The sequence below is a fragment of the Macaca thibetana genome, chromosome 5, assembly GCF_024542745.1.
Source record: "Macaca thibetana thibetana isolate TM-01 chromosome 5, ASM2454274v1, whole genome shotgun sequence".
Classification (NCBI taxonomy): domain Eukaryota; kingdom Metazoa; phylum Chordata; class Mammalia; order Primates; family Cercopithecidae; genus Macaca; species Macaca thibetana.
Genome location: NC_065582.1, coordinates 50054713 through 50074227, shown reverse-complemented (window position 1 = coordinate 50074227; position 19515 = coordinate 50054713). Strand labels below are relative to the sequence as shown.

At 39.4% G+C, this 19515-nt stretch overlaps 2 protein-coding genes across 18 annotated transcripts in view; one reads left to right on the top strand and one right to left on the bottom strand.

Moving 5' to 3' along the window:
* Window positions 1-14200, top strand: part of RAB33B (RAB33B, member RAS oncogene family) — a 312558-nt gene extending 298358 nt beyond the window's left edge. The window contains exon 3 of the mRNA XM_050790260.1: window positions 10949-14200. Within this exon, the coding sequence (XP_050646217.1) occupies window positions 10949-11389 (441 nt within the window). The 3' untranslated portion in view covers window positions 11390-14200. The remainder of the gene's footprint in view (window positions 1-10948) is intronic.
* The window catches only part of NDUFC1 (NADH:ubiquinone oxidoreductase subunit C1), an 829703-nt gene that overhangs the window by 177643 nt on the left and 632545 nt on the right, over window positions 1-19515 (bottom strand). The window contains exon 1 of one of the 17 annotated variants that reach the window (XM_050790286.1): window positions 18353-18362. The exons of 15 other annotated variants lie outside the window; for them this stretch is intronic. The gene's annotated coding sequence lies outside the window, so the exon portion shown is untranslated. Of the gene's footprint in view, window positions 1-8760; window positions 8765-18352; window positions 18363-19515 lie in introns of those variants that run through there. One more of the 17 variants, XM_050790291.1, reaches the window with a different exon arrangement.

Below are 19515 nucleotides of genomic sequence, written 5' to 3'. Positions count from 1 at the left end.
CCTTCAAAGTTTTCTCTAGCCTTTTATGGCCAACAGTTTTTAATCAGTTGTCCTGTCCTGTAATGGCTGGGTCTCTCGCTGCTCCTTTCCTGTCTTCTCATCTCAGTGTGCAGGCCTGGAAGGCAGCAGGCAGCAGTAGCCCTAAGCCTTCCCATCATTTAGTTATTCCGTAGGAGAAATTTTGAAGCTTCTTTTTAAATATTCCTTTGTAAATGCCTCATCAATTATTAGTTACTTTTATGGGTCTCCAGTAAAGTGTAAAGAGTTATGTCAGGCTGGGCATGATGGCTCATGACTATAATCCCAAAGCTTTGGAAGGCCAAGGCAGGAGGATCACTTGAGCCCAGGAGTTTGAGACCAGCCTGGGCAACCTAGTGAGACCCCCCGCCCCAGTCTTTACAAAAAATTAAAAACATAGCTGGGCCTGGTGACACTCGCCTGTGGTCCCAGCTACTCGGGAGGCTGAGGCAGGAAGATTGAGCCTAGTAGGTGGAGGCTGTAATGATCCATGATTGTGCCACTGCATTCCAGCCTGGGGGAGCTGAGTGAGACCCCGTCTCAAAAAAATAAAAAGAAAAAAGGGGTAATTTCATACCTCTCTGTTCTGGAAGACTTGATATGATTAGAAAGCATAGAATTTTGAACAGGATTGATGGGAAGAGGAATATTGTTTTTTTGTTTTTGTTTTATTTATTATACTTTACGTTCTAGGGTACATGTGTACAATGTGCAGGTTTGTTACATATGTATACATGTGCCATGTTGGTGTGCTGCACCCATTAATTCGTCATTTACATTAGGTATTTCTCCTAATGCTATCCCTTCCCTCTCCCCCCACCCCACGACAGACCCCGGTGTTTGATGTTCCCCACCCTGTGTCCAAGTGTTCTCATTGTTCAGTTCCCATCTATGAGAACATGTGGTGTTGGTTTTCTGTCCTTGCAATAGTTTGCTCTGAATGATGGTTTCCAGCTTCATCCATGTCCCTACAAAGGACATGAACTCATCCTTTTTTATGGCTGCATAATTCCATGGTGTATATGTGCCACATTTTCTTAATCCAGTCTATCATTGATGGACATTTGGGTTGGTTCCAAGTCTTTGCTATTGTGAATAGTGCCGCAATAAACATATGTATGCATGTGTCTTTATAGTAGCATGATTTATAATCCTTTGAGGATATACCCGGTAATAGGATGGCTGGGTCAGATGGTATTTCTAGTTCTGGATCCTTGAGGAATGACCACACTGTCGTCCACAATGGTTGAACTAGTTTATAGTCCCACCAACAGTGTAAAAGTGTTCCTATTTCTTCACATCCTTTCCAGCATCTGTTGTTTCCTGACTTTTTAATGATCACCATTCTAACTGGTGTGAGATGGTATCTCATTGTGGTTTTGATTTGCATTTCTCTGATGGCCAGTGATGATGAGCATTTTTTCATGTGTCTGTTGGCTGCTTAAATAAATGTCTTCTTTTGAGAAGTGTCTGTTCATATCCTTTGCCCGCTTTTTGATGGGATTGTTTGATTTTTTCTTGTAAATTTGTTTCTTTGTAGATTCTGGATATTAGCCCTTTGTCAGATGCGTAGATTGCAAAAATTTTCTCCCATTCTGTAAGTTGCCTTTTCACTCTGATGGTAGTTTCTTTTGCTGTGCAGAAGCTCTTTAGTTTAATTAGATCCCATTGGTCTATTTTGGCTTTTGCTTTTGGTGTTTTAGTAGTGAAGTCCTTGCCCATGCCTATGTCCTGAATGGTATTGCTTAGGTTTTCTTCTAGGGTTTTTATGGTTTTAGGTCTAACATTTAAGTCTTTAATCCATCTTGAATTAACTTTTCTGTAAGGTGTAAGGAAGGGATCTAGTTTCAGCTTTCTACATATGGCTAGCCAGTTTTCCCAGCACCATTTATTAAATAGGGAATAGGAAGAGGAATATTGTTTAGTCAGTCTCATCTAAAAACAAAGGGTTTTCTTAAGGTTAAAACTTCTTTTTTTTTGGAGACAAGGTCTCACTCTGTCGCCCAGGCTAGAGTGCAGTGGCACGATTATGGCTCACTGCAGCCTTGATTTCCTGGGCTCAAGTGATCCTCCTACCTCAGCCTCCTAAGTAACTGGAAACACAGGTGCATGCCACCACTCCCAGCTCACTTTTTTTTTTTTTTTTTTAAGAGACAGAGTCTTACTGGTAGAAACAAAGTAGCGACAAGGTCTCACTGTGTTGCCCAAGCTGGTAGAGACAGGATCTCACTGTGTTGCCCAAGCTGGTTTCAAACTCCTGAGCTCAAGTAATCCTCCCACCTCAGGCTCCCTAAGTGCTGGGATTACAGGTGTGAGTCATTGCACCCGGCCTGGGGTTAACATTTATCATTACCGCTTACATTTCTTGAGGACATCCACAGTTCTTTGAGGCAGGTCTAAATTCTGTGTAATCTTTTTTTTTTTTTTTTTTTTAGTTTGTTTTTATAAATGACATGCATGTCTGTTAAGGAAAATAGAAAAGTAGAAATAAAGGGAGAAGTCACCTTGGAAACAAGCATTGTTAATATTTTGGTATATTTCCTTTTTGTGTGCTTTTTATTTTTTATCTTGTGAATATAATTTGCTTAAAACATAAGTCATTTTTCATTAATGAAGTGATGCTTGAACATCTGAGTTACAGAAAATGTTATTAAAAGAGAAAAAAATCAGCTCTAGTTCCCTTGGATAGCTTTTATATAGGTCATCCAATTTATTACCAAAATATCTTTCTAAATGCTAAATATAGAATTTCAAGGGTCTTTTCCTTTTTTGTTTGTTTGTTTTTTGTTTTGTTTTTTGTTTTTGAGACACAGTCTTGTTCTGTCACCCAGGCTAGAGTGCAGTGACGCGATCTCAGCTCACTGCAACCTCCACCTCCCGGGTTCAAGCGAGTCTTGTGCCTCAGACTCCCAAGTAGCTGGGACTACAGGCACATGCACCATGCCCTGCTAATTTTTTGTATTGTTGGTAGAGACGGGGTTTCGCCCTGTTGACCAGGCTGGTCTTAAGGAACTCCTGAACTCAGACAGTCTGCCCGCCTCAGCCTCCCAAAGCGCTGGGATTACAGGCGTGAGCCATCATGTCTGGTCTCAGATATATTTTATTTGCAGATATTTTCTCCCATTCTGTGAGTTGTCTCTTCACTTTGATAGTGTCCTTAGAAGCACAAACCTTTTTTTTTTTTTTTTTTTTGAGACAGGGTCTTGCTCTGTCGCCCAGACTGCAGTGCAGTGGCATGATCTCAGCTCACTGCAGCCTCTGTCTCCCAGGCTCAAGTGATTCTCCCACCTCAACCTCCCGAGTAGCTGGGACTACAGACACCTGCCACCACACCTGGCTGATTTTTGTATTATTAGTAGAGATGGGGTTTCACCATGTTGGCCAGGCTGGCCATGAACTCCTGGACTCATGTGATCCGCCTGCCTTGGCCTTCCAAAGTGCTGGAATTACAGGGACGAGCCACTGTGCCTGGCCCTCCACCCACCCCCGGTATTTTTTTTTTTTTTTTTTAAGAGACAGGGTCTCCCTATGTTGTTCAGACTGTTTTTTTTTTTTTTTTTAAATGGAATATTTTGATTTCATTTTAAAAAAATTTTTAAAAGTTTTTGTGGATACATAATAGGTGTATATATTTATCAGGTACATTATATGTTTTGATACAGGCATGCAATGTGAAATAAGCCCATCATGGAGAATGGGGTGTTCATTCCCTCAAGTATTTATCCTTTGAGTTACAAACAATTCAGGTCAGATGCAGTGGGTCATGCCTGTAATCCCAGCACTTTGGGAGGCTGAAGCAGGCAGGTCGCTTGAGCTGAGGAGTTTAGACCAGCTGGCCAACATGGCAAAAACCCATCTCTACAAAAAAATAAAAAAATTAGCCGGGTATATTGGCTCGCACCTGTAGTCCCAGCTACTCAGGTGACTAAGGCAGGAGGATTCCTTGAGCCCAGGAGGTCGAGGCAGCAGTGAGCTGAGATTGTGCTGCTGCACTCCAGCCTAGGCAATAGAGCAATGTCCTGTCTCAAAAAAAAACAAAAAACAGGCCGGGCGCGGTGGCTCAAGCCTGTAATCCCAGCACTTTGGGAGGCCGAGGCGGGCGGATCACAAGGTCAGGAGATCGAGACCACAGTGAAACCCCGTCTCTACTAAAAATACAAAAAAAAAATTAGCCGGGCGCGGTGGCGGGCGCCTGTAGTCCCAGCTACTCAGGAGGCTGAGGCAGGAGAATGGCGGGAACCCGGGAGGCGGAGCTTGCAGTGAGCCGAGATCGCGCCACTGCACTCCAGCCTGGGCAACAGCGTGAGACTCCGTCTCAAAAAAAAAAAAAAAAAACAATTACATTAAGTTATTAAAAAATATACAATTATTATTGACTATAGTCATCCTATTGCCTATCAAATAGTAGGTCTTATTCATACTTTCTATTTTTTTTGTACCCATTAACCATCCCCATCTCCCCTACCCTGAAACCCCACTACCTTTCCCAGCCTCTGGTAACCATCTTTCTACTCTCTGTGTTCATAAAGTCAATTGATTTGATTTTTAGATCCCACACATAAGTGAGAACATGTGATGTTTGTCTTTCTGTGTCTGGCTTATTTCATTTAACATAATGATCTCCAGTTCCATCTATGATGTTGGAAATGACTGGATCTCATTCTTTTTTTGTGGCTGAATAGTACTCCATTGTGCATATGTACCACATTTTCTTTATATATTCATCTGTTGTTGGACATTTAGGTTGCTTCCAGATCTTAGCTGTTATAAATAGTGCTGCAAAAAACATAAGAGTCCAGATATCTCTTTGATATACTAATTTCCTTTCTTTGTGGTATATACTCAGCAGTGGGATTGCTGGATCATATGGTAGCTCCATTTTGAGTTTTTTGAGGGACTTCCAAACTGTTCTCCATAGTGGTTGTACTAATTTACATTCCCACCAACAGTGTAGGAGGGTTCCCTTTTCTCTACATCCTCCCCAGCATTTGTCATTGCCTGTCTTTTAGATACAAGCCATTGTAACTGGAATGAGATGATATCTCATGGTAGTTTTGATTTGTATCTCTCTGATGATTGTTGGTGTTGAGCACCTTCTCGTATACCTGTTTGCCATTTGTATGTCTTCTTTTGAGAAATGTCTGTTCAAATCTTTCGCGCATTTTTTATTAGATTATTAGATTTTTTGCTATAGAATTTGAGCTCCTAATATATTCTGGTTATTAATCCCTTATCAGAGGGGTAGTTTGCAAATATTTTCTTCCATTCTGTGGGTTGTCTCTTCACTTTTTTATTTACTTTGCTGCGCAGCAGCTTTTTAACTTGATGTGATTCCACTGTCCATGTTTGCTTTGGTTGTCTGTGCTTGTGGGGTAATGCTTAAGAACTCTTTGCCCAGACCAGTGTCCTGAAGATTTTCCCCAATATTTTCTTGTAGTAGTTTCATAGTTTGAGGTCTTAGATTTAAGCCTTTAATGCATTTTGATTTGATTTTTGTATATGGCGACAGATAGGGGTCTAGTTTCATTCTTTTACATGTGAATACCCAGTTTTGCCAGCACCATTTATTGAAGAGACTGTCTTTTCCCCAGTGTGTTCTTGGCAACTTTGTCAAAAATTAGTTCACTGTAGGTGTGTGGATTTGTGTCTGCATTCTCTATTCTGTTGCATTGGTCTGCAGGTCTGTGTTTATGCCAGTATCATGCTGTTTTGGTTACTACAGATCTGAAGTACAATTTGAAGGTAGGTAATGTGATTCCTCCAGTTTTGTTCTTTTTGCTTAGGAGAGTTTGAGTTATTCTGAGTCTTTTGTGGTTCCATATAAATTTTGGGATTGTTTTTTCTATTTCTGTGAAGAATGTCACTGGTATTTTAATAGAGATTGCATTGAGTCTGTAAATTAATCTGGTACTATGGACATTTTTTAACAATATTGATTTTTCCAATCCATTGACATGGAATATTTTTCCATTCTTGTGTGTGTACGCCTTAATTTCTTTCATCAATGTTTTATAGTTTTCATTGTAGAGATCTTTAACTTCTTTGGTTAATCCCTAGGTATTTTATTTTACTTCTGTTATTTTGTTATTTGTTTTCTGGTTGTTTTATAGTCTTCTCTTCCTTCCTTCTTTCTTTCCTTCCTGTCTTCCTCCAGTGAAGGTAATTTTCTCCAATGATATGATTTAGTTTCTTGCTTTTTATTATTTGTGTATCCATTGTATATTTTTTGGCTTGAGGTTACCATGATGCTTGCAAATACTATCTTGTAACCCATTATTTTAACCTGATGTATTAGTCCATTTTTTATGGTGCTAATAAAGACCTGAGACTGAGCAATTTTAAAAAAAAACAAGTTTATTGGACTTACAGTTCCATGTGGCTGGGGAGGCCTTTACAATCAAGGCAAAAGGTGAAAAGCGTGTCTCACATGGCAGCAGACAAGAGAAGAGAGCTGGTGCAGGGAACTCCCCTTTTTAAAACCATCAGATCTCTTGGGACTTACTCACTGTCATGACAACAGCACAGGAAATACTTGCCCCCATGATTCAGTTACCTCCCACAGGGTCCCTCCCACAACACATGGGAATTCAAGATGAGATTTGGGTGGGGACACAGTCAAACCATATCACCTGATAACAGGTTAACACTCTTTATATAAACAAACAAAAAACTAATAGAAACCATATGCCTTAACATCATCCTTCCCACTTTTTAACTTTTTCTTGTTTCTGTTTATATCTTATTGTATTGATTATGTCTTGAAAAGTCATCATAGTTATTATTTTTGATTGGTTCATCATTTAGTCTTTCTACTTAGGATAAGAGTAGTTTACACGCCACAGTTACAGTGTTATAATATTCCGTGTTTTTCTGTGTACTTATTATTACCAGTGAATTTTGTATCTTTGAGTGATTATATATTGCTCATTAATGTCCTTTTCTTTCTGATTGAAGTGCTGCCTTTAGCATTTCTTGTAGCAGAGGTCTGGTATTGATCAAACCCCTCAGCTTTTGTTTGTCTGGGAAAGTATTTCTCCTTCATGTTTGAATGATATTTTTGCCAGATATACTATTCTAGGGTAAAAGGTTTTTTTCTTCAGCAGTTGGAAATATATCATGCCAGTCTGTCCTGGCCTGTAAGGTTTCCACTGAAACATCTGCTACCAGACCTATTGGAGCTCCATTGTATGTTATTTGTTTCTTTTCTCTTGCTGCTTTTAGGATCCTTTCTTTATTCTTGACCTTTGGGAGTTTGATTATTAAATGCCTTCAGGTAGTCTTCTTTGGGTTAAATCTGTTTGGCGTTCTATAACTTTCTTATACTTGAATTTTGATATCTTATTCTAGGTTTGGGAAGTTTTTTGTATTATCCCTTTGAATAAACTTTCTATCTCTGTCTCTTTCTCTACCTTCTCTTTAAGGCCAGTAGCTCTTAGATTTGCCCTTTTGAGGCTATTTTCTAGATCCTGTAGGCATGCTTCCTTGTTTTTTATTCTTTTTTCTTTTGTCTCTTCTGTGTATTTTCAATTAGCCTGTCTTCAAGCTTGCTTATTCTTTCTTCTGCTTGATCAGTTCTGCTGTTAAAGGACTCTGATGCATTCTTCAAGAATCTCTTCATTGAATTTATCTGGTAGTGTTCTGAATTCCTTCTCTGTGTTATCTTGAGTTTCTTCAAAACAGCTATTTTGAATCCTCTTCTGAAAGGTCACATATGTGTTTCTCCAGGATTGGTCCCTGGTGCCTTATTTAGTTTATTTGGTGAGGTCATGTTTTCCTGGATGGTGTCAATGCTAGTAGATATTCTTCTGTGTCTGGACAATGAAGGGTTAGGTCTTCACTGTCTGGGCTTATTTGTAGCTGTCCTTCTTGGGAAGGCTTTTCAGACATTTGAAAGGACTTAAGTGTCATGATCTAAGCTGTATCTGCCTTAAGCGTTACCCTAAGCCCAGTAACACTGTGGTTCTTGAAGACTTGTAGGGGTACCACCTTGATGGTCTTAGACAACATCCAGGAGAATTCTCAACCAGGCAGAGACGCTTGCTCCCTTCCCTTTCTTCCAAACATACAAAGTCTCTCTTTCTCTCTCTCTGTTCTGAGCCACCTAATACTGAGAGTGGAGTGACACAATCACCCCTGTGACCACCACCACTATGACTGCACTAGGTCAAAGTCTCCTTTACTTTTGCCTCTGCACTAGGTCTAGACTGTACTAGACCTGAAGCCAACATAGCAATGTGTCTCACCCAAGGCCTGCTGTAACCACTCCCTTGCTACTGCCTGTGTTTACTCAAGGCCCTAGGACTCTACAATCAGCAGGTGGCAAAGCCAGCCAGGCCTGTGTCCATCTCTTCAGCGTGGCAAGTTTCCCGAAGTCTTGGATTGGTCCAGAAGTGCCTTCCAGAAGTCAGGGACTAGAGTTAAAAATCTTAGAAGTCTACTTGGTGTTCTGTTGTACTGTGGCTGAGCTGGCACTCAAACTGCATGACACAGTCCTTCCCACTCTTCCCTCCCCTTTCCAAAGAGAGGAGCTTCCCACCTGTAGCCACTGCCACCTCAGGCCATGAGGAGTACTGCCAGACTACCACCAGTGTTCCCTTAAAGTCCAAGGGCTCTTAAGTCAGGTTGTCATGAATACTGCCTGGTCTGGGCCTTACCCTTCAGAGTAGTGGGGTCCCCTCTGGCCCAGGGCAGGTCCAAAAATGCTGTCCAAGAGTCAAGTCCTGAAATCTGGGACCCCACAAGCCCCCCTGTGGCCATGCTGGTACTTAAGGTACAAGACAAAGTCCCCTTTACTTTTGCCTCTGCTTTTCTCAAGCAGGAGTTTTGCCCTATAGCCGCCACAGCTAATTACGTGCTGAGTCTCACTTGCAGCCAGCAAGTCTCAGAGGTTCACCCAAGGCTGTCAGTGTAGTGCCTGGGTATGGCTGCTGGTTTTTCAGGGCCCAGGGGCTCTTCATTTAGCAGTGATGAATGCTGCCAGGATTGGGTTTTTTCCTTCAAGGCAGCAGGTTCCCTTCTGCCCAAGATGTATTTAGAAATGTCATCCAGGAGCTAAGGCCTGGAATGAGGACCTCACAACTGACCAGTGCCCTATCCTGCTATGGCTGAGCTGGTATCTAAGATCAAGACAGTGTCGTCCCCACTCTTCCCTCTCCTGTCCTGTCCTCTCATCTCTCCTCTCCTCCTCAAATGGAAGGAAGTGGTCTTTTTTGGAGCTGTGAGCTGTGCAGCCTGGGGTTAGGGAAGGGGTGATGGCAGCACTCCCTTGGCTGCCCCAGCTGGAGTCTTAGTATGTCTCCTGCCTGCCTCAGTCCACTGTCTCTAGGCCTAGTTTAGCACTAAGACTTGCCTCAGAATTGCAATGCTTTTGGCCTAGACTGCCTTTCAAGTTTACTTGGAGACACAGAAGGCAAGGTTTGTGGGAACTCATGTTTGGACTGCTGGGATTGGTGGTTCCCCTTTGGCTGGGGCTGGGTTAAATGTTCCCTCTGTGGGTAGACATCAGCTGAGTTTGGCCGGTTTTCCTTTTTGCTCTAACAAGACAGAACTGAGTTCAGTGCCTCACAGTTGCTGTGTTCTCTTTTTCCCAGTGCCCAGAGAAGCTCTCTGTACCACACCGCTGCTGCTGGGGGTGCGGGGAGTGGGTGTTGGCAATTCAGGACTGTTTTTTCTATCTCTTCAGTTCCTTTTTCAGCAGTATGAAGTTAAAACTAGGTACTATGAGTGCTCACCTGATTTTTGGTTCTAATGAAGTTGTTTTTTTTTTTTTTTTTTTTTTTTTTTTTTTTCCTGTGTAGATAGTTACTAACTTGGTGTCCTTGTCGGGGAGTTGGGGGCATGATAGGTGGAGCTTTCTATTCTGCCATCTTGCTCCACCCTCCAATTTTATTTGTTCAGGCTGGTCTTAAACTCCTGGGTTCAGGTGACCCTGATGCCTTGGACTCCCAAAGTGCTGAGCCACCATACTTGGCTGCACAAATATTTTTAATTTTGATGAAGTCCAGTTTATTTTTTTCTTTGGTTGCTTGTGCTTTAGATATCATATCTAAGAAACCATTGCCTAATTCAGGGTTACAAAGAGTTATAAAGTTTTAGCTCTTAAATTTAGGTCTTTGATCCATTTTGAGTTAAGTTTTTATATATGGTGTGAGGTAGGGATCCAGCCTCATTTTTTGCATGTTGTCCAGCACCATTTATTGAAATGACTAATCTTTCCTGCTGTTGCATTGTTTTGGTAATCTTGTTAAAAATCAGTTGACTATAGATACATGGGTTCATTTCTGGGTCCACAGTTCTGTTCCATTGATTTATGTGTTTAATCTTAGGCCAGTTTCACAGTCTTGATTACTGTAGCTTTGTAGTAAGTTTTGACATTTATAGTTTTAAGCATTTTAATTGTATGTTGAGTGTTTTTATTCTTGCTTTTTTTCTAGCCTTCTTAAATTTTCAAGGGGGCCTGGATTTCATAGACATACACATACATGTATGTTTGTTTGGAGGCTGGATCTCATAACAACATCTTTCCTAGGTTTAATATTTTAAATTAGACTAGTGAAAGGTAAAGAGGAGTATATAGTAACCAAATTTACAGGAACTAAATGCTTAACATGTTAACACCTGATATATTTTTCTCAACATTTTAAAATAAAATTTTGAGGTATAATTTTATTTAAACAAATTGGACTTACAGAAATTTAGAAAATCCTGTATTGAAATATTTGTTCCGACACTTGTATTATAATTTAATTATGAGGTAACTGGTATCATGAAGTCTGGATCCCATAGGTAACACTGAAAAGACATTATGGAAGGGAGAAATCAAAATATTTTAAGTGACGAGATAATAAAGACAGTGCAAGATGATTACATTTCTTGATATGTATAATTTGAATGAGATTTTCAGTTTTCTTCTTTTTCTTCCCATTTTTAGATCCAGCTATGGGACACAGCAGGACAAGAACGATTCAGAAAGAGCATGGTTCAGCACTACTACAGAAATGTACATGCTGTTGTCTTCGTGTATGATATGACCAACATGGCTAGTTTTCATAGCCTACCATCTTGGATAGAAGAATGCAAGCAACATTTGCTAGCCAATGATATACCACGGATTCTTGTTGGAAATAAATGTGATTTGAGAAGTGCCATTCAGGTACCCACAGACTTGGCACAAAAATTTGCTGACACACACAGTATGCCTTTGTTTGAAACGTCTGCTAAAAACCCCAATGATAATGACCACGTGGAAGCTATATTTATGACCTTGGCTCATAAGCTTAAGAGCCACAAACCATTAATGCTTAGTCAACCCCCTGATAATGAAATTATCCTGAAGCCTGAACCAAAGCCTGCAACGACGTGCTGGTGCTAAATAACAGTCTTTATTATATTACCTAATTTTGGCTAAAGAAATACTTTTCAAGTATGACAGTAATAAGTCATAAGATTTAATCTCAACTGTAATGGGTCATCTTGACACTTTGCTGTTTGTCATTGTCACACTTTTGTATTTTGTATCTACTTAAGTTTGTCACTGTGACAACACAGGAAAAGTTGGTTTTCAGGTGAGATTGAAAATGAAGCAAAGATAGGATGAATCTGAACATCTCTCCATCTAGAGCCCAATGAAGGAAGCTTCAAACGAGAACATGATGGAATAAAGAATCAGTAACCGTTCCATGTTGTGTTCCTAGGATTGGAATAAAATATTAAAGGTTTAGCACACACCTAATAGTATGTCCTTTAAATGGGAAGTGTTCTTAATAGGGTAAAAACTGGTATTTGCCTCTCCCCAGAGTACTTTTTTTGTTTTTTGGTAGAGACAGGGTCTTGCTATGTTTCCCAGGCTGACCTTGAGCTCCTGGGCTCAAGCAATCCTCCCACCTCAACCTCCCCAGTAACTGGGACTGTAGGTACTCACCACTGCATCTGGCCTTCCTTTGTTTTACTAACATATTTAGTTTTGTTATTATTGGTAGTTTTAGAGCTAACACTTTAGTTCCAGTGGGATAAGAAGGCACAGAATGTTTCCTGGTTCCCAGTCCATAAAGAATGACTTTTCCAAGAGTTCTAGATGTTTGATTTTCTAATTAATATTTATCAGATCTACAAAAATCATTGTTATTTTTAAAAGAGTTATTTCTTTCTTTTTTTTTTTTTTTTTTTTTTTTTTTTGACGGAGTCTCGCTCTGTCTCCAGGCTGGAGTGCAGTGGCGTGATCTCGGCTCACTGCAACCTCCACCTCCCAGGTTCAAGTGATTCTCCTGCCTCAGCCTCCCGGGTAGCTGGGACTACAGGCGTGTGCTACCACGCCCAGCTAAATTTTGTATTTTTAGTATAGACAGGGTTTCACCATGTTGATCAGGATGTTCTCAATCTCTTGACCTCATGATCCACCCACCTCAGCTTCCCAAAGTGCTGGGATTACAGGTGTGAGCCACCATACCTGGTCAAATTGCTTTCTTACTAAATCCTATTAAAATATGCAAAAATAAGTCAGATTTTAAGGCAAATAAAGTGACATAGGTGCTTTATATTTTATTTTGGTATATTTAAACAGTGTAAAACTAACTGAAAGCATCTGAAGAGTTGTAACTTGGGGGAAAATAGGTAAACATAGCTTCTAGCTAACACAGGAGACCTATTCTTACTTGGCCTTTAGTAATTTCAAGCGGTGTATCTGGTATGGTATCTCTTGCTCTCCCTTCAACTCCAATAAATTTAATTACAACTGCCAAGTTAACAAATGAACTTGCATTTGGATTGTAGCTGTGAAGGCACAACTCTAATTGCTATTAGTCTACATGTATTTCTGTAATAGTATTGTGTTGTATCAATTTTTAAGATATCTAAATTTTATGGTCACAAGAAGCTGTTCCTCCTCAGTCTGAAAAATAAATTAGATATTGAAAAATGTCTGTCCTTCAGTGATGGAAATAATATTTCAAAAAGTTTTTTAACCTAAATACTTTTATTTTGAATTTAAATCTTTGCACATAAAATATAGCAAGCTTACATATTAAACTATTTACGTAAATGGAATGTAAGCCATGACTTTTAACCGAAGTGTTCACATTCACTAATTTTGATAGATTGCTGTCCTTAATAATTTTGGAGGAAATTAAGCCAAAAGATTATTGTACTTAAAATATTTTCAGAATGTGGGAAATCAATTAAAAATGTAATCTAATCTAGTTTAAGATTTTTGTTTAATCATCATGGTGGTCCTAACTGGATAATTTAAATATAAAGACAAGGTAATTCTATTAAATGAACTAACTGAAAATAATAATTATAGGAAGTGATTATTCCATTTTAAGTATTAGAACTCAAATTGGCTTTATTTGCATTTAGGGAGATCATTTTTGTTAATCATGCTGGAATTAAAAATTAAAAATTGTTTTACTTGTATCGAAATTAACCTTGATTTATAACTATTTTTGTAATAAAACAGTGACAGCTGTAGTAACTGTGATGGATGTAACAACTTTTTTTTTTAAAGAAGGGAATCTGTTTATTGCTTTTCAAAATATTTTCTAAAGTTGGGGAAGAAAGTTTATAGACTTTCCAAGCACATTTATGGTTTTTTATTACTGTTATTATGGTTTTAAAAAGAGTAACTTTATTTCTTTTTGTAAGGAATTAGTAGTATCCTTCACAGTTCTGTGAAAGGACTTATTTTTTAACTTTAATATTTATTAGTTTTAAAATATTTGTATCTCATTTGTAACAATTTGTTTTAATTTTTTATATGTATGTTTTTATTTTTAAAAAGAACCTACCAGTTGAATGGGGATAAAGCTTTCAATATCTTAAAATATTTATAAAACAGTTCATTGCCTGTTGCATATCACTTCCAAAATGATAGCTATCTAACAACTAATTATTAATTTTTAAGGAAAAAATCACACATTTTAAAAATCTGCAGAATTTATTTTAACTATGACCTTTAATTGAAAATAATTAAAATATCAGACATGTTTTGGAAAAGTCTTAATTTGAGAATACCAAAGGAAACTACCCCAGAATCTAATGTAGTTAGCTGTTAATAACAATGCATTATTGAAAGTATATTGCAAATACATGTTTCCTCATGAAATCTAAAGTTAAATAATTTTGTTGTGGAATAGTGTCACTGTTACATTTCCCCCATGAAGTTCAATAAACCAGCTTAGCCACAAAGAAATTGTGTTCTATTTCCTTTGTTTTGTTACTGGGTAGAGTATAAAATAAAACAATCTTTTTTTCCTCCTGGTTTCCAGATAATGTTATATATCTGATACACTTAAAAACAACAAAAAGCCTGCAACCCATTGGAAATTTATTTTCTTGTGTACATTTGAGGTTAAATGTATACAAGAACTTCAGGAAAAAAACTTAACAGAGTATTAAAATTAGCTGATAACATAGCTTTTGCATTTGTGTGGTTTAGTAATCCAACTTTTTTTTAGAATACTTCGGTGCAAAAAGCAAATGGTGCAAGTGGGGTTGATGTGTATTTAGAAGTAAAAGCATTTAACAGAATGAATAAGTATAAAAAGTATAAGAAAAGAGAACGAACAACATCTCAGGTATAAGATTGTAGTTACTGATTTAGACCCCATAGGATTAGGGATGTGGGGGGCTCTGATGTTGATTCTGCTTCCCCTGGTCAGTTTATTTTACGTATAAGTTACCCTTGTTGTGTTCAAACACAAAATTGACATTATTCATGAAAGACTGCTTTCTTAATCAGATATTAAGAAGTTGGTCATGTCTTTTGGGAGCACATTTGCTACAGCCCGTGTGGCAAGGGGGAATGCATTTGATTTGTTGGAATAACCTGATTTATCAAACATTTAAGAAGTATGGGTCATGTGTTCTCTATTTGTGTTAGTGGAGCTACATAGACACTGTCCTTGAAGAACTTAAAAAACAGTATATGAACAAATGGGAATTCTACAATATAATGTGATCAGTGTAATCAAAGAAGCATCTACAAAGGACAATGAACCACAGAGAATGGAGTGGTCTTTTGACTTGGATATGGGAGCAGTAGATAATCAAAAAGCTTCACAATGAGTGGAAGCATTTTTGCAGCATCTCAGGGTAAATGTGAGGCATTCTCCATGTAAAGGAGAAGGAAGAAAGTCATCCCAGGTGAATGCACTGCAGGGCTCAAGAGTGGAGTTGAATTTGAGGGGAATGACTGCTAGGTCAGTGTGGGTATGTGATAGAATGGAGGTGTGGTCAGAACACGGAAGTGAAGCTAGCAAGGTAGATTGTGGTTAAACTGCCAAGTTGCCATATGCAGTGGGATTAGGACTGACTTAGGTGCAGTATCTGAAACTCAGTCTGAACCAGCCTGTAACGGGGATTTTAATGTAAGGAGTCGGACTTGTCTCGCTGGACTTGAAGACAAGGATGTGACTGGACTCGAAGAGCTGGGATTGAGCACACAATTTCCCAACTCTGGGTCCAGCTTCTCTGCACATCTTCATTTTCTCTTTATTTTATAACTAAACTTTTCCAATTTTTAGGTTTAATTAGCAGAAAACATAGCCACTGAGTACTTCTGAACTTTTGGATGCTGCAGGCATCCAAAGAGAGATGAACTCTCAGTCCCAAAGTTGAAATTTCCAGCATAGACTGTTAATTGGCCTGGCAAGAGCCAGGTGTCCACCCAAGACCAATAGCCAAAAAAGATAAAATAAGCAATTTCCACATTTAGGAGAGAAGGTATTTTGGGGGAAGGGGAGCAAAAAAAGAAGACAGTCACACAAAAACATTTGAACTTTACTATTTAGGCAATGGGTAACTTATGAAAGCATTTTGCAAGGTAGTGAGACCATTAGATTTATGCCATAAATTCCAGCGGCAATGGGAAAGATATGAGGGGATGAAGTCATGGTGACAGCTTACTGAAATAGCCTAGAAGAAAGAGCTTTAACTGGAACACTGGCAGAAAAAAATATGGATTTGAGGCACTTTAGAACTAAAATCCCCAGGAGTTAAAGACCAAGGTCAGGAATTTCATTGCATGAAACAGTCAGTATTCTTTTCTAGGGCTACTAGTTGCACTCATGTATGTGGCCAAATGTTTTTTTTAAAAAGTCAGCCTTTGGTTTTATTCTTTAGATTATTACATTGCTTTAATTCGTCTTTATCAAAAGTTTGATTCCTGTGATGCTATTTTCATACATGTTTTTCAAAGTGTTTTGAGTGAGATGAAACTTGTCATTTGAAATTATTTAAGTTTTATATCCTAAGCTTTTTGATATTTTTCTTGTTCTGAGTAATTTAATTATAGAAGATTCTGTATATTTTTCTTTGAGTCCCAGAACATTCTTCAAATTATGAAAACAACTTTTGTTTTGGTTATTCATTCCATAGACTTTACAGAGTATATGGAGCCATTTTATTACTTCTCAACTCATTATTAATCTTGCTGGAAATGGAGAGTTCCATGTTTCAATAAAATGTGATCAGTAATGGGACTCCTTTTTTTAAGTTAAATTTTTGTATAGGAAATACATTCACATGGTTCAATATTTGGACCATTCACAAAAGAGTAAATGGTGAATTCTCCTTCCCATTCTTTCTCCCAGCTCCCCAGTTCTTATCACAAGGAACCAGTACCATAAAGTTTTGTTTGTTTGTTTTCATTTTTGTTTTGAGACGATCTCAATCTGTCACCTACGCTGGAGTGCAGTGGTGTGATCTCGGCTCACTGCAGCCTCCATCTCCCGTGCTAAAGCAATCCTCCCACCTCAGCCTACCAAGTAGCTGGGACTATGGGTGCGTGCCACAACACCCAGCTAATTTTTTGTACTTTTTGTAGAGACAGGGTTTTGCCATCTTACCCAGGCTGTTCTGGAACTCCTGGGCTCAAGTGATCCTTTCACCTTGGCCTCCTGCCCTGATTCCCACGCTGGGATTACAGGCACCAGCCACCACACCCAGCCCCTGAATTTGGTGTGTTTCTTCACATAACAATATACCCTGGAGATGAATTAATGTTAAAATATGTAAGCTTCATCATTCTCTTTTAGGCATCATGGAGTTCCTTTAGTTGGCCGTTATTTAGACAGCCCTCTATTGATGAACATTTAGGTTGTTTCAAATCTTGCTATTACAAGCATTACCAAAATGAATATCCTTTTACGTAAGTCATTTCTCAAATGTGTGAGTATATACAAAGGGAAAATTCCCGGAAGTGACATTGCTAGATGAAAGGTAAATGCATTTGCAATTTGGATTTCTAATCGCCCTCCTCCGAGGTTGCACTGCTAATAAAAAGCATGCCTGTTTCCTCACACACTCACAACACAGTCTATTATCAAAGGTTTTGACATTTGGAACATTAATAGGTGAAAAATTATATCTCACTGTGGTTTTAACTGGCATTTATCTTATGAATAGGGTTGAGCATCTTTATATTTAATGTTTATATTTCGTTTTCTGTTGAATTGTCTTCATATTCTGTCAGGGTTTTTTTTTTTTTTTTTTTTTTTTTTTTTTTTGTAGGGATACTGAGTATTTTGGGAAAGTTAGTGATAAGAGTTTTATTTTTTTTTTCTAGTTTGTTTTTTGCCAAATGGCATTGCTCCTAATGGTTTTTGGCATGAAAATAATTTTAATGTAGTGAAACTTAGTAGTCTTTTCCATGATTATAGTTTTGTGTCATAACTATAAAGACTAACCTTGCCTGAGATAATACAAGAATTCTTGGCCAGATGCGGTGGCTCACGCCTGTAATCCTAGCACTTTGGGAGACCCACGCGGGCAGCTCACTTGAGGTTGGGAGTTCAAGACCAGCTTGGCCAACATGGTGAAACCTAGTCTCTACTAAAAATACAAAAATTAGCCAGGCGTGGTGGCAGGCGCCTATAATCCCAGCTACTTGGGTGGCTGAGGCAGGAAAATCACTTGAACCTGGGAGGCAGAGGTTGCAGTGAGCTGAGATTGTTCTACTGCACTCCAGCCTGTGGGACATAGTGAGACCCTGTCTCTCTGTCACACACACCCACACACAAGTGAATGTTACCTATGGACTGGATAATTATGATGTCTCAATGTAGGTTTATCAAATGTAATAAATGTACATAGTGAGGGAGGCTGTGTGTGTGTGTGGATGGGCAGGGGCTCTGTGGGAACTCGATGGTTTCTGTTCCATTTTTCTGTGACCCTAAACCTGCTCTAAATATAAACCCTATTTATTATTATTATTCTTTAAGTTCTAGGGCATACGTGCACAACGTGCAGGTTTGTTACACGTGTATACATGCGCCATGTTGGTGTGCTGCACCCATTAACTCGTCATTTACATTAGGTATATCTCCTAAGGCTATCCCTCCCCCGTCCCCTCACCCCACGACAGGCCCCAGTGTGTGATGTTCCCCACCCTGTGTCCAAGCGTTCTCATTGTTCAATTCCCACCTATGAGTGAGAACATGTGATGTTTGGTTTTCTGTCCTTGCAGTAGTTTGCTGAGAATGATTATAAACCCTATTTTTTTAAATAGATGTGTCAGAGACTGCGGGTTGCCTACCCAATTTTTGTCTTCCCTCTTGTATTAATTTCCTAGGCTACAGGAACAAAGTACCATAAATTGGGTGGCATAAAAAACAGAAACGTATTGTCTCACAGTTCTGGAGGCTGGAAGTATCAGCAGTGTTGATTTCTTGTGAGGACTGTGGAGAGAATCTGTTCCATTCCTCTCCTGGCTCACTGCAGCCTCGACCTCCTGGGCTCAAGTGATCCGCCAACCTCGGCCCCTCAAGTAGCTGGGACCACAGGTGCATGCCACCAGGCCCAGCTAATTAAAAAAAAAAAAAATTTGGTAGAGATGGAGTCTCCCTATGTTGCCCAGGCTCATCCCAAACTCCTGGGCTCAAGTGATCCTCCAGCCTCAGCCTCCCAAAGTGCTGTGACTACAGGGGTGAGCCACCACGCCTGGCCAGATTTTTTTCCTCTTTTCTTTTGTGTGTGTGTGTGTGTGTGTGTGTGTGTGTGTGATGGAGTCTCACTCTGTTGCCCAGGCTGTAGTGCAGTGGCGTGATCTTGGCTAACTTCAACCTCTGCTTCCCGGGTTCAAGTGATTCTCCTGCCTCAGCCTCCCGAGTAGCTGGGACTACAGGCGTGCACCACCACGCCTGGCTAATTTTTGTATTTTTAGTAGAGACAGGTTTTCACCATGTTGGCCAGGCTGGTCTCAAACTCCTGACCTCAGGTGATCCGCCAGCCTCAGCTTCCTAAAGTGCTGGGATTATAGATGTGAACCACACCACCCAGCCCAGATTTCCTTTTCTCATAGGGACGCCAGTCATACTGGATTAGGGCCCATCCTGATGACCTCACTTAAGGCCCTATCTCCAAACAAAGTCACATTCTGAGGTACTAGGGATTAGAACTCCAATATCTTTTTTTGGGGGGGCAGGGGCATAATTCAGCTCGTAACACATCTTCCTCTTTTCTTACTAACAGAACCCTGGTTTCTTTTGGCCTGGCCACATAGCC